Below are 14,185 nucleotides of genomic sequence, written 5' to 3'. Positions count from 1 at the left end.
GGGTCAATGTATTCTTTTGAAATATTTTTTCCCCCACCTTATTTCTGAACGGTAGTCTCGAAGTAGATCTCGATCGTCGCTAAATAGCACCCTACTCTGCTCCGAAGCGACGATCAGCCAAATGGGGTAGATTGGTGTTTTTAATCGTGAGCCTAATTTGTACGAGGCTGTTTTCTCTTCGTTGCGCATCCAAATCAGTAGTCCGATGGGCGATCGCAAATGAATTCCAGGCTCGGCGATCATCTTTTAATCATGACAAACAATCAAATAAGGTCAAGGATGTGTGTCATCTGTGAATGAGGACTTAAAAGCAAAATCTGGCTGCCACTAATTTGGTTCGACGATAACAACTAGTTACTGGCGTGGGGCGTTTCTGTGTTGCATAATCGGGGTTCAATCGTTTCTGTTTCAAACGGCCTTAGACAGCACCAAAGGTACCGGTTCACATTACAGTATAGCTAGGAATTTCATTACTAGGGGAACACGATTCTTTTGATCTCGAAGAAAGGGAAAAAAACACGAAGCTTATATAACCTATAGCGGGACACACATTCGAATAATTGAATTTGAAAATTTACAGCGTTGTCTTTATCTTCATGGTAATGCGTTCCATTGTACAGGTACGGAGAAGCTCTGCCTCCCAAGAACAGGTTAATCACGCTAAAACTAATGTCGCCGGAATAATTCACAAGACTTGTGTGAAAGGAATTCGTCGCGCTTATCCAGCGCGCCCCCATATCTTCTGCGATCCTGAAAGTGAAAAGAATAGAATTCGATTAACGAATTTAATCATGTTTTGAGCTGTGAGACGACACTTGCATTTCTATTCTTCTTGACAGGACGGCACTGTAAATTAGTAGTATCAAAGCGGGTCCGGGGTCTTGTTGAAACTAGAAAAAGTCGGCATTTAATGAAGCTTTTAAATCGAATTAAAAACAAAATCAAAATAGATTACCAAGAACAGATTGCGTCTAACAAAATATTGAAGTTCTTCTCGGTTGTGGCACTCAAGTAGATTTAGCTGCCCATCAATTGAGAAACAAACCATTCATTCATTTCCAAAGAATTTCTAGATTACTATTACGACATTGCAGTACTTACTTTTTCTGTTACACCTGCGTATAGAAAGTGAAATAAAAAAGATTTCATCACAGCATATTCTATCAAACCACAATTAAGAGTGTTGCTAAATGAGGCCTACCATCTGCGTTGAAAAGATCAGATTCTTCGACGTGAGTGTGAGTAGGATGTGGCAAGCAAAGTACTCCGTATTGGCTCCCGCCCGCTTTCCAAATGATATCGGTGATTGCCGTACAGAGTGCTTCTTGTTGCATTGAGAAAGACGGTTTCAGAGGACTGCACATTTTCCAAATCAATGTTAAAATAACGCCATCATTGCTTAAGATTATGTAAACAGATCAAACTTACTCGGGTTGGTATACCCTGACTGGTCTGACATCAAATAACAGAATACGCAAGATATGTGTTTGTATGGCCATCATTAAGGAATTGGTGATCGGCAGTCCAGCTGCGTGACTCACCCTCAAAGCGTAACCAAGATCCCGCTCCGCTTCCCGAAAAACTAGTCCTGCGGTATTAAAAAAAAATAATTGGGTTTAACAACTTCAATTCACTTGTTTGCTTTTATTCGACTTTTCACCTGGCCCTCTCATGAAATATTCGGTCTTGATTGGCGCCGGACACTCACCGAAAACGATTCGTCTCAGTGCCTAAAAAACCAACAAATACTTTCATTAGTTTCATCAGTTTTTACGTTGATGTCACCGACCTTCAATTTATGGGTTAAATCGAACAACAAGACCAACAACCTTTGTGTATAATCGATTTGGTGTCAAGTCCTTTCTTATAATGAGTGCACGTAGACTTGCAGAGTATATATGCATAGGTATAAGACAAGGGTATTCAAAATGAGAAGGAGAGACATAGAGAGCCGAGCCCGTCTACTCCGACGGCAGTCAAGTAGAAAATAAAGTTGGGCGAATCTCCTGCCGGTCGACCGAGTCACAGGGTGTGCAGTTGTGTGTATACGCACGGACACGTTATTCCGCGTTATCCTGGACGTGGCAGTATACTGACAGCTGTCTCGCGTGCTCAGAGACAATTCATCAACGCCGACATGTCCGACAACAATCAACCCATTCAGGACTGCATCTCTCTCTCCGGCTATTTTTGTATAGAGCTTTCTCTCGCGCCTTCAGTACCTCGCAATTCGCCCACAGAATTATTATAGGATCTTGTCGACGTCAGGAGGAACGTCAGCAGAGGCCGAAACATGACGAACATGAACTTTCATGATTTCATCATTGCGCTATTCCAGGTAGACGTCATGTGTGCTAGGAATGTTGTGGTCACAGATCGATGACATTCTTTCCATATAGGTGCGATCAAGTCCTGGAGAAAGACGTCACACTCGGCTGGACCGACACGTCCGTCTCTCTCGTAGAGTGAACCCTTTCTAGTGGATCGATGCTGAAATGTTACAGCTGGGCATTTCGGCGAATGTAAAGAGGCGTGTGCGGTCGTTTAGCGGTCAAATGAGGTTCAGACCCGTCAACTTTGCCCATCAAAGAGCGCGAGATTTTACCGCAGAGTCTATAAAAAATCTATGAAAGCCGATATTACAGTTGCAATCATTCACGCGCTATTTCGTCACCAAGAGTCGCACACCGCACGCTATTTTACCATTAAAACAACAATCAGAATTTTTTTTTTTTTACGGCTAAGATTGGATTCATACTCGATCTGATTATTGGTTACTTAATTCTATTAATTTTGTTTGAAAGAAGCAAAAATGAATTATAGCTGCCGGCTAGCTTTTTTCCCCGCCCAATTTTCGCACCTTACCGCAGTTTATTGAATGTATGTTTGTTTCAAACATTCGCGTGTTCGATAAACATTCAGTTTTTTTAATATGGGAATTCTAATGTTATTTCGATACGTTGGCGTGAATTCGTGTTATTTTCACTTTCAAATTATCTTTGTACTAACCGGATGTTGTATTTCAAATCTCCCTAAATATTCTTGTTCAAAAAATGTTTATAAGAGCATCGCAAAGTGGAGAAAACTTTCACTCATTTTATTACTTAACAACCGATGTGAGTGCCCGTTTAAGAGCTTAAATGTGTCTCGCTTTTGATGATGTTGAAGTTGCGCAAACATTGCGAATTGTTTGGTCAATCTCCCCAGACGCCAACAAGTACATATACATGTATAACTTCGTGTGTAGCGTCCATATTCGGGTCTATTTTGGGCGGCTAAACACTCGCCGCCGTGAATGAGAAAAACGCCAAGACTAATGGCGTAACGGGAGGAGAGCATAAAAAGCAGAATAATAAAGAATAAAAACTTACGACGGCGATGGACTCTGTGATGGGTTTACTTCCGTTGGCTGTGACCAAGGCCATGTGCTGGATCTGACGCGAAGCGGCTCTCTCGCGAATTCCCAACATCAGACCTTTATGGAAAACAAGAATGAAATCACAGAGTTTAACATCTGTTGACATGTTGAGTACTTTGACATTGAACGCGAGCGTCCAGCCGAGATTTCGACTTTGGACGAAAGTTCTTTCATCCCTAGCGGACGCTACCAATCAATAGCGGCGATTAAAAGCCTCCCCTTAAATCAAAGAGATACACACGTAGAGGGGAACCCAATAAATATTGAAAGAGCAGTCGTGATCATGACTTCTGGGGCTGGCCAATTGACCATCGCGGCCACGGTCGAATAGTGCCGAATTGACGACGATGAGCGCGTGGGATGGGAGAGCTGGTGACAGGATGGAAGGAAGACCGCGCTCGCTGATCGGCACGCGATTCCATCGTTGTATCCGACAGACTTTTGCAAGTCATCGTCTTATTTTGTTTTATTTTTTTGTTTTTTGTTTTTTTTCCTTTTGGTGAACGACCGTACCATCAAAGCGTATCATCTACGCTCATCGCGACCGCGCGTCTATTTATCCGCGATCGCCCGACCACCGGATGAATTTCGCCATTCCGGCTGCGTTTGAGGGCGTGCTGCCAAGTCACTCGGCGTGTATACTATCGCCGTGTCAAGTTACTATGGGTAATATTACGGAATGCAAAGTTATGTTTGATATAACGCACTATATAGGCGAACGACATCGATCGCTAACAACTCGATGATGTGTGTATATGGTGAAATTCGTGTTCCATTTGGAGGCCGGATGATTGCTGTTGCCCAGCAGAGTTGTGAGTAGAGCCGGTTGGATTGTATGTATACGTACTTCGCAACCACCACCAAGACTATATGGATAGGCAATCCGATTCGACTTTGGGTTGGTCGAGCTTTCTTCATAAAACCATCTACTCGGCTCCCAAGTTGCTTGTGTCTGGCCTTGCCCAAAACTTCGTCGGCCAGCTTGATCATCGGGTCGCACTTTCTTCTTTGATAGTGTCCCACATGTACTAGATACTATACTACGCCTTGGCGGATTGAAATCACGGAAGGCATCCACGGACCACGGTCAACAAAAACAACGTCGTTCCGTGCTCAAAAGAATACTTTGAAGAAAAGCGGGAAAAAAACTTAAAAAAATAGAGGGGCATATGGGAGTTTATAGACGGTCGAGTATAGTATAAGGGACAGAAAAGGCAGTACATTTTTTTCTCTTCAAATAATCTCACGGTATTCAAATCAGATCAATATTTAACAAAAAGTAAGTCAAGCAGAAACTTGGAAATATCTGTGTCAGCAACTCCGGCATGCACTACTTGAAGATTTCAGTTATATTTTAAATCTTGTTCTTATCGCATCCAGCGTAATGTTTTTGGAAATTTGTGCACAGCTGTCATGAACTAGTTTGCGTTGACTTACGAGAGCTGTCGCCCGGAGAGATGTTGTCCGCGATATGCGTCGCGCCATTCAGCGTCCGGGATTCCTTCCTGTCACTTCTTTTCGCATTGAGGACTGGCGGGATCTTATCCAAGATGTTGCATCCTCCATTACCCACACGGGACTCTTTCCTGTCGCCTCTTATTGTGCACAGGATTGGAACGACGCTATCGCCATTGCCAATCCGCGACTCTTTCCTCTCGCCTCTTGCGCTTCTGTTGGCCTGACAAATGAACAGAAAAATCCTCAAACCGATGAGATGAGACGGCGAACAGAATTTCAACAATATATTTTTTTTTTGTTTTTTCCTTGCGCTTGATGTCGCCATCGTTTGGCCAACACCCAATTTTTTTCTAACAAGACTTACCTCAATGTTCATTTGTCAAGGGTGAACGAGTTGTGTCAAAATGGCGAAACAATTAAAACGGAAGAAATCTATTTGATGGGGGATATACAGAGATGATCCTGCGCGGCTTTGCAGTCACATCCGCATTGTGTATACTCGGGATTTACGTTGTTACTGACCGAGTAGCATCAGCACGACTGCAAAGGCCGAATGACTCTCGCTATCTAAGTTGACTCCACACAGTCTGGCGGCTGGAACTGACGCCGTAGAGAAGCACATGCAGGTGCTGCATGGCGACTCTTTTCGGTTTGTGCGTGACACTGCCACGCAGTTTACGAGCGTGTACAGTACGAGTCATGTCAATAAAAAGGGCGCCGGGATATGTACCCTACGCATTTGTAACACAAACAGCCTCTAACGTGGTCCCGGGTTATAATCACAAGCGTCATATTACATATGCTATAATTTCACCCTCCCGACGAAAGTCAGCTGTTTCACGTTTTAGGCATTTGAGATGTGAGATCGTTTGGCGCATAAAAATTTTAAAGATTGTTACGATTGAAAGGAGTGAAAAATACAAAGTCTCCATGTATTCCCATGGTCCGGTGAGCAAACAATTTCAACTAAATACCTTTCGGTTTCAGTCCGTGCCATTACACCATTTACTGCGCATTCACGCCGGTGTGATGATAAAAACGTCCTGAGCACGCACCAGCCCGTCCCTCTTATCCCGGAGAATCGGTTTTCATCAGCTAGTGATGAAAGGAGCGCGTTATATATTCGTATGCCTAGTATCAGGTCTTGGAATATTGCAGCATACATTTACGCCCAGGTAGAAAAACAACATCTTCCTCGTGCTGTCTAATAGTTAATTCAAGGTCTACAGGGTGTGTATAACCCTTGGAAACCCCGTCCTTGATACGCATCCTGACAAAACTCTTCAGGCGGGATGAGTGACCCTTCGTTTCGTGATGCAAACTATTCACGGCGCACGAAAATTTTGTAGATTGGTTCTTTTAAGAAAATTTTGGAATCGAGTATAGGGTGCATCAGGATTAGACACACAATCCATCATCATGGGAAAAACATAGCCTATAGACTGTTTATTTTTCCGCGACCTATCGTCGACTTCCGCATTGATATGGCGATCTGTTTTCCATCGATTGCAATGCTTATCTAGTACCGTGTACGTAATACGTACGCCAACAAGGCCTTTGAAGGGCATTTGAAACAAACGATTCCCCTCGAATGGGTCTCACGTGGTCTGCTTCGCTCGTGAGACTGACTCTACATTTTCTTAGTAGTTTCCAGTAGTTGTCTTTTACAATCCTATTACGTTATTTACTGCGACATTAACTTTTTAATGGCACTTTGCGTAATAAGTAATAAGACAAGACAGGTCTTACCGACAGAACTGTCCAACGCTTCATCCAACCGGGACGCTAGAGAGAATTAGAAATGTCCACTGATCAGCAATTACGACTCCTTATTTCATTGGTATAATATCTATCAAACTATGGTCTATTGAATACTAAGATGACAAATGAGAACCGATATGTAAAAGTCGCAACTGGACAGATGACAGTTAATGCCATAAAGTTGATCGTTTTATCGATTTCTTTAGCCTACAGACAACTTTCTCCTTTTTGTTTCTGTGACTTTGTTCAACTGTTTTTTTTTCCTGGTTTCTTTTATTGGAAGAACTTGAAATGATTTGCAAGGACATGTGATGAGAGGGGAATGGGTCGAAAAACAGACAAAAGGTGCAATAGAGAAGGGGACCATAAAGACGTTTCCCAATAGTAGCCTATAGTAGCTATACGTCTAGGTGTATAGGGAATCACCATCTAATGAGGGAGGGAGAGAGATTTTGTATTATATAAGTGAAAGCCGTTGGGTTCCCCGAAGAGAGAAAGCCCAGTGACAATAACCGACGACCTTGCAGCATTGAAAAAAAAAAAAGAAAAAAGGTTTTCCCCAGACATGATAACGAGGCCTTGGCTTTTCTTGATTTTAGCACAGTCTGAACACACGAAAGGGATGAGTATTGTTTTATTCAGTTCTCCTTTTCTTTAGTACCTCGTAACCCATACGAGTCGTTTGGCGAGTGCCTAGAGATAAAAATAAATAGTTTGGGATGCATCTCGATTGCGAAAGTGAGACACGGCGATTTATTGCCGAACTAGTCGCATGCCAAACTGATGGAGGAGTACCAACTGCGTAGTTTTTGGCGAACACAGTTTTCCGTGGATCCTCTCCATGTTTCTGTGTATGGCGCAATACACGAACCAAGTTGCATCCCGATACTCCACGTTCAAAAGGTAGGGGAATTTCTCTTCCCAAAAGTTATCGGAGGTTATGGAGATTGGCGGTGCCATTCAGTTTCCTTTGCCAAAAATTCCAATCGCAAGGCCACATCTTACCGCTAAAACAAAAGAGCATTTTATGCAAAGTTTATTTGCTCGTGAAAGAAACATCTTCTTTTTGAGATAAAATATTGAAATAGCTAATCTAATAATTTGGTTGAGGAACAAAAATCTATTTGAATTACTTCATCTCGAGAAAAAAAATCATTCAAGAAAAGAACAAAAAACGGACCTAAGCATTGGTTTTCACGTATAATTAGCACTGGTAGTTTAATTCATAACGTGCATGTCCCATAGCTATTGCGCAAAACAAGTTTTATGTAGTTTTGTAGTTATTCGGGTTATTCGCTATAGTCACTGGGACTAGTCCGAATAGGACATCGTTATCAATCAACTTGTTTTGCACTCTTTTCCCGGGGAAAAACCAGTAAAAACGAACAGGATGCAAAGACTGCACCGCTAAAAACACGCACAGCCTTCAGGTGCAAAACTTTGACTTTGACACCAAAATTTTAAAGTTGGCAGGTTCGACCAAGTATATCGCAATTGAGCAAACTGACATAAATTAGAGTTAATAGCCGAGTTTGATGCATGAGTCCATACAGTCGGAACTCAATAATATATCCTTCATGGGAAAAATATTTGTTTAGATGTTTATTTTGGCTGGTCGACTCGTATGGGCAAACAATGTGCATCCAAAAGTTCAACAGATCTGTGTAGGGCAAAGTTTTGTATACAGATAGGTGCAATAGCATGTTTGCATCACACTTGTGGCGCACCTGTTTCCGCTGATCAAAGTCGATTTTGAGTGTTCTCTCAACGTTACAAAGCAGCTCGATTCATTTTCTTCACAGCCACACATTGTGCCGGTACGGAAAATATTTAAATTTGGCGCTTTGAGCTGTTCCTTGTACTACAATTCATATTCTTTTGGACTTATAAGCGACGGCAGAACGGGGAAATCCACGTGATTGTATTATTATTCTACATCACGGACGTGACTGAGCAGAAAAAGTAAAAATAAAAGTCCCGAGGAAAATCACCTTGTCAAGGTAAGAAGCAGTAGCACCGGAATAGTGAATTTGTATTTACCCTTTGAAAACCAAAGTGAAACAAATTAAAACAACAACTAAAACAGAAAATAGTAGAAACGACGAGTCATCTAAGTGGATTGCATATTCTATAAGGTTAAAGGATACTCTGTTATATTCTTTTAAAATAACTAAATGGTAAATGGGTTGCACGCAGACTCTGCGCGGTTGTCGCCTCGTCAGCCGTTCAACGTTTCTTTCTCCACTGGCCTTGTGATATTCCGTTTTCAAAAAGCCGTCGATCTTGGCGGTGAAATTGTATAGCTGCTGACGTCAGCACCCCGAAATTCAATCGGGAATCAGATGTTGAGCAACAATTTTTTTTTATTACAACGTCAAGCTGCATGCGAAGGCCAAAAGACGCTAATTGTTGGCGCGTCTGTTTTATATTTTCCACCAGTTGTGGAAGGAACTGAATTGAAAGGAAGCATTTACCAAGACACGTAGTTCCCATTGTGGCAATAAAAAACTCAACGGTGGGGGGAATTTTGTTGTAAACAACTAAACTCGTCGTTATCTGACACAAATTTCGTAAAATTATTTCATATAGGTATTGTCACGATTTCTTGCAAGCACCAGAAGCGGAGATTATTCAGTTCGGGTTCTCAGGAAGCCGCTAAAATAAACTAGAGAGAGGAATAACAACGCTGCTACAAGTGAAAGGGAAAGTGACCCATCGAACTACTTATATTGTCATCTGGACAGGTAAGATTGCACATATTTTTGATGAAGTACCGTATACAGTGCCTATAGTTGTCAGCTGACGTAATAACAATAATAGTTTTTCTTTTATGACTTGCAACTTTCAGCTAATATTAGCGATTGAAAAGATTATTTCACCTTTCATTTCTGAGAAGGGAAAAATATCCGGAATTCATGTTATCATTCCTTTTACATATTTAGTGAAATTATAGCTACTGTATGCCTTATTGGGGAACCACCAACAATCAGGAAGAAGTGCTGGTGGCGAAATGTGTCTACGTAGATAAATAAACAAGATAGGGCGGAACGGGTCATCGACGCCCCACAAGGCGGATTAGATAGCTCTTGAGTCTTGACAAACTTTCGACTCAGCTTGTTTGTAAACGTTTCGTGGTTTTGGTCACAAAGAGCACAAATTGGGACCGTTGTCGTCATGGCACTAGTCTTAGATTTTCTGACAAATCCGATTTTGGTATTGATGATATTTATTCGGTTTCAGGAAAGCATCGTATTTGTCGTACCATTTGTCGCCAAATTCGACCTGCTATAGTCTTTCACTCCAATGAACCTGGATTATCTCCCTGGAAACAGCTGGGGATTTTTTTTCATCAATGTCAAATGTGAAAGTTGTTTCTTCCTGATCTTTTTGTTAACTTTCGCTTTTTAACTGACGCGTCAATCCCTCCATCTGTCCAAAGGCTAATTGAGGTAGATTATAATGAATTTATAGTGACGTTCAGCGCGGGGAAAATTTCAAAATGGCCTTGCTGATCTCTCTCATTCTCTATCGATAGCTACAGTCACTGGAGCCACGCTCGGGCCATGGTATATTCTCAATCCTCATGTTCAGCAGACTAGGCGGAGTTTCGAACCAACCTAAAGTGATAGAGATGAGGAGAAGGCTAAGAAGGAGAGGAGGGAGGACTTTGGGAGGGGGGGTATGTGGTACAATAGTCGTGGCAGGAGAAAAATCTCGAATGCCTTTCGTTAAAAAATCCGGCGTCCGCTTTAGTCTCCGACAGATAGTCAAGCCGAATGCAGGCTGATTGTTAAGCGTTGAGCCGCCACCTAAAATAGTATTCTTTTACATAACAGCACGCGTTACGTAAACTCAATTTTCCTCCAACCCCTCCCGCTCATCTGCTGTGGTGCGCGACGACGTGTGTTTATTTTCGGATTTTCACGGTTAGACTTCGTTTTCTACCAAGTTTTAGGTCAGACAGAACTCAACAGTCGAGTCAACATGACGCAAATTAATTCCTGTGCGGCTCTTCTAGTCCTTGTTCTATCCATCGTTTCTGCATCATCGGCAACAGGTAAGCTTAAAGCGGAGAACAATCAAGTCGCGTTTGACATTTGACACAGCCATGTCCTATCCTTCGATTGCGTCGATTCATTTCCTGTTAACGAATTTTATCCATACCGTTGTGTACCAGACGATCGTATTTCAATCAGTTTGTCATTTCCAGCGTCCTCCACGTCCGGCTTTGATTCAGTCCATTCAGTAAATGCCCAGCAAAATGAATTTAATTCCAAAGTTAAATGTTAAGACAAAAAGCATCCTGGTGGATTGATCTAATTGTTGAATTGGGTTTTCCGTTGTCAAACACCTTACGTATATGGCACAATTTCAGAACCGGTTCATCCTTGCCAACGAGAATGCGACGACGGGCCGGCGCGCCGATGTGTCTACGATTTCCACGTCGAGTACTATTTCACCATGAGCAAAGCATGCTTCGATTGTCCGCACGTACGGGAAGACTGCGACCGGCACCATTGCATACCCGCTGACGGAGTAGAGCGCGGTGTCATCTCCATTAATCGCCAAATTCCCGGTCCATCTATTCAAGTAAAACCTCTCCCAAAAAAACTTTCTTGTTTAGGTCACATGAAACCCAAATTTAATCAAAATGATTTACCCCACCAACAGGTTTGCGAAGGTGATAGGATCATTGTGAATGTTAAGAACCACTTGCCAGGAGAAAGCTGCACTATCCACTGGCATGGAATTCACCAGGTAATCGATCTTATTCGCTAACAAAAATTCATTTTATTTTCATTTCTATTTGTAGATCGGAACCCCTTATATGGACGGTGTTCCTTTGGTTACCCAGTGTCCCATATCACCTGCTTCTTCATTTCGATACAATTTCATTGCTGAAAATCCGGGCACACATTTCTATCACTCTCACTCCGGTATAAGTCCTCATTAAAACAACAATTCAATTAATTTGAATTTTTTAAAATTTCTTCCGGATAGGTTTCCAACGAGCCGATGGAGTCTTCGGTTCGTTGATCGTCCGCCAGAGCAGACAAAACGATCCTCACTCTTCTTTGTACGACTACGACCTTCCGGAGCACGTCATGTTGGTGTCGGACTGGCTCGGCGAGCTGGGCGTTGCAAAGTTTGTGGCTCATCATCACGACGACGGCGACAACAAGCCAACGAGCATGATTATCAACGGACGAGGACGACTTCCTAAATCCAGAAGCGAGTTGACTAGTAACGAAACGATGCCACTTTCCGTATTCGACGTTGAACAGGTTTGTCTTAACATTTTCCACAATTTCAACATTGTCAGCGGTTTTCCACCACTCGTCTTTATTTTCATTTGTCCACCATACTAAGGTCAATGCTATCGCTATCGCTTCAAAAATGTTCATTGGTTTTCCCCCACATTTAAATAATTTCTTTTTTTCCACCATACTAGGGTCAACGCTATCGCTTCCGTGTCATCAGCAACGGATTTTTGAATTGCCCAATTCAATTGTCGGTGGATAATCACACTCTATTGGTGATCGCTAGCGACGGAGGCGCCCTTCAGCCCATTGAAGGTATAGCTATGGCCGTTGATGACTAATACGGCTATGAAAGTTGCATATAAAATTCCTACAACTTATATATAAGTGCGCAATTATATAAACGCTTTTCTTGTTCTTTTTCAAAGTTGACTCGGTTGTAATTCATGCTGGCGAGAGGTACGATTTCGTCGTGAATGCAAGCCAGGATATCTCATCTTACTGGATCAGATTACACGGACTAATGGATTGTTATCCGAAAAAAATCTTCCAAGCAGCCATTCTTCGTTACTCTGGTTCTCCGGAAGTAGAGCCAGAAGAAATATTGACTTACGAAAATACCAAACGTCCCGGCAAAGTATATCCAACGCTTTCATTTATCACCGCGACCGTTTGGATCACATTCCATTTTCTTGAAGGTCTTGAATCCGGTTAACGTAGCTCCTGGCGACAAAGAAAACATCACCGTGGCCGAGCTGAAGGCGTTGACTCCATCGACGACGAGTGACTGGAGACGAGAACCGGATCGCAAATTTTACCTCTCGTACGATTTCAATCCAATCAACAGCTGGCATTTTCACGATCCCGAACACTACCCCATATTTGGAGGTAAGTTTGGGTTTTGCCGGTGGGTAGACCATCAGGAGTTTCTTTAATTCGAAATTTTATTATTGCAGCCGAAAAGAATCACCGACTATACACACCGCAAATCAATCACATTTCATTGCGAATGCCACCATCTCCTCCTCTGTCTCAGTACAACGATCTTCCATTCGGAACTCTATGCAACGAGTCCACTGTAGTCAACTGCCAAAACGAATTTTGCGACTGCACTTACACGCTGCAAATTCCTTTAGGTTCCCTGGTCGAGCTTATTCTTATCGACAAAGGTAAAGCATAAATTCCCGTCCAATGTTTGTACCTGGAATTTAGTTTTTATAAGAAAAATTTCGCCAATGTAGGTGTGACGTTCGATGCCACTCATCCGTTTCACATTCACGGCTCGGCTTTCCACGTTGTTGCCATGGAGAGAATTGCTAGCAACGTTACCGTCGAGCAGATTCAAGTTATGGACGAGAGCGGCCACATTAGGCGAAACCTCGTCGACGCACCGGTTAAGGACACGGTGGCTGTCCCCGACGGGGGTTACACAATAGTCCGTTTCATCGCTTCCAACCCAGGTAGTCCATTTCCCATCGGGTCATTTGGGTGTTTTATCCTGGCGAAAGTAGTTCAAAATATTTACACTCTTTATTTGTCATCATTTCATCAGGCTACTGGTTGTTTCACTGTCACCTGTCATTTCACATCGAAGTGGGAATGGGGCTCATTTTTAAAGTAGGAGAAGATCACGATCTCCCACCGATTCCCAAAAATTTCCCAAAGTGCGGTAGCTGGCTTCCGCCTGTCGAAGATGAAGAAATGGATCTCTCTTTGCCTAAAGAGAAAGTGCCTGTCGTCATTCAAGATCTGCCTTATAATGTCACAGATTCTAAACAGAAATCGCACGGTGGTAGGACAGTGCGGCCTTCCACTTCAGGTGATGATGGCAACGACTCTTCCTCGGACAACTCGGGAGACTCGGCATTAACAACTCATGTGCCATTTACACTGGCCAACGATGAAGATAATTTCGTAGTCCCACAGCGTTTAATCAACGGTACCCTCTCGCATCCAGAATCTCCGACTATTCACTCAACTTCTGGATCGGGACAACTTGGAAATTCGTTTCTTTTTGTGGCTTCACTTCCGATAGGTTATATCTACTCACTGTACGTTCGGCGATGATTGCCTTTTTTACTTTTGTGTACATTATCAGCCATAGCTAATTTTTGTGTTCATTTTTGACGAATTCATTATATGCAACTTGTCCTTCTTGATGCTATATATTTTTACCTAACAGATCACAAAATGGCCGAATCATCGTACTGTTTTAGACGTGCATTTTGAATAACTGTGAATAACCCCATATCCCTTTTTCTAAGAATACATTTCATATCGATTCAAA

The 14,185-nt window shown here is 42.5% G+C and overlaps 2 protein-coding genes across 7 annotated transcripts in view; one reads left to right on the top strand and one right to left on the bottom strand.

The window, feature by feature from the left end:
* The window catches only part of LOC124201322 (inactive ubiquitin carboxyl-terminal hydrolase MINDY-4B-like), a 5,890-nt gene extending 411 nt beyond the window's left edge, over positions 1 to 5,479 (bottom strand). The window contains exons 1-11 of the mRNA XM_046597748.1: positions 5,241 to 5,479; positions 4,856 to 5,096; positions 3,372 to 3,475; positions 1,661 to 1,730; positions 1,429 to 1,588; positions 1,202 to 1,356; positions 1,102 to 1,115; positions 956 to 1,021; positions 820 to 890; positions 579 to 750; positions 38 to 243 (exon numbers count right to left, since the gene is read on the bottom strand). Of these exons, the coding sequence (XP_046453704.1) occupies positions 38 to 243; positions 579 to 750; positions 820 to 890; positions 956 to 1,021; positions 1,102 to 1,115; positions 1,202 to 1,356; positions 1,429 to 1,588; positions 1,661 to 1,730; positions 3,372 to 3,475; positions 4,856 to 5,096; positions 5,241 to 5,252 (1,271 nt within the window). The 5' untranslated portion in view covers positions 5,253 to 5,479. The remainder of the gene's footprint in view (positions 1 to 37; positions 244 to 578; positions 751 to 819; positions 891 to 955; positions 1,022 to 1,101; positions 1,116 to 1,201; positions 1,357 to 1,428; positions 1,589 to 1,660; positions 1,731 to 3,371; positions 3,476 to 4,855; positions 5,097 to 5,240) is intronic.
* The window catches only part of LOC124201195 (laccase-2-like), a 20,144-nt gene extending 5,959 nt beyond the window's left edge, over positions 1 to 14,185 (top strand). The window contains exons 1-14 of one of the 6 annotated variants that reach the window (XM_046597694.1): positions 8,352 to 8,454; positions 8,529 to 8,637; positions 9,227 to 9,381; positions 10,587 to 10,694; positions 11,013 to 11,227; positions 11,309 to 11,395; positions 11,451 to 11,574; positions 11,639 to 11,922; positions 12,090 to 12,213; positions 12,327 to 12,535; positions 12,597 to 12,786; positions 12,855 to 13,067; positions 13,140 to 13,358; positions 13,451 to 14,185. In XM_046597694.1, the coding sequence (XP_046453650.1) occupies positions 10,622 to 10,694; positions 11,013 to 11,227; positions 11,309 to 11,395; positions 11,451 to 11,574; positions 11,639 to 11,922; positions 12,090 to 12,213; positions 12,327 to 12,535; positions 12,597 to 12,786; positions 12,855 to 13,067; positions 13,140 to 13,358; positions 13,451 to 13,965 (2,253 nt within the window). In that variant the 5' untranslated portion in view covers positions 8,352 to 8,454; positions 8,529 to 8,637; positions 9,227 to 9,381; positions 10,587 to 10,621 and the 3' untranslated portion in view covers positions 13,966 to 14,185. Of the gene's footprint in view, positions 1 to 7,290; positions 7,541 to 8,351; positions 8,638 to 9,010; positions 9,153 to 9,226; positions 9,382 to 10,586; positions 10,695 to 11,012; positions 11,228 to 11,308; positions 11,396 to 11,450; positions 11,575 to 11,638; positions 11,923 to 12,089; positions 12,214 to 12,326; positions 12,536 to 12,596; positions 12,787 to 12,854; positions 13,068 to 13,139; positions 13,359 to 13,450 lie in introns of those variants that run through there. The other 5 variants (XM_046597733.1, XM_046597708.1, XM_046597699.1 and 2 more) reach the window with 5 other exon arrangements.

The sequence above is a fragment of the Daphnia pulex genome, chromosome 2, assembly GCF_021134715.1.
Source record: "Daphnia pulex isolate KAP4 chromosome 2, ASM2113471v1".
Lineage (NCBI taxonomy): Eukaryota > Metazoa > Arthropoda > Branchiopoda > Diplostraca > Daphniidae > Daphnia > Daphnia pulex.
The sequence above is the reverse complement of the archived record's forward strand: the minus strand, read 5'-3'. Positions and strand labels throughout refer to the sequence as shown.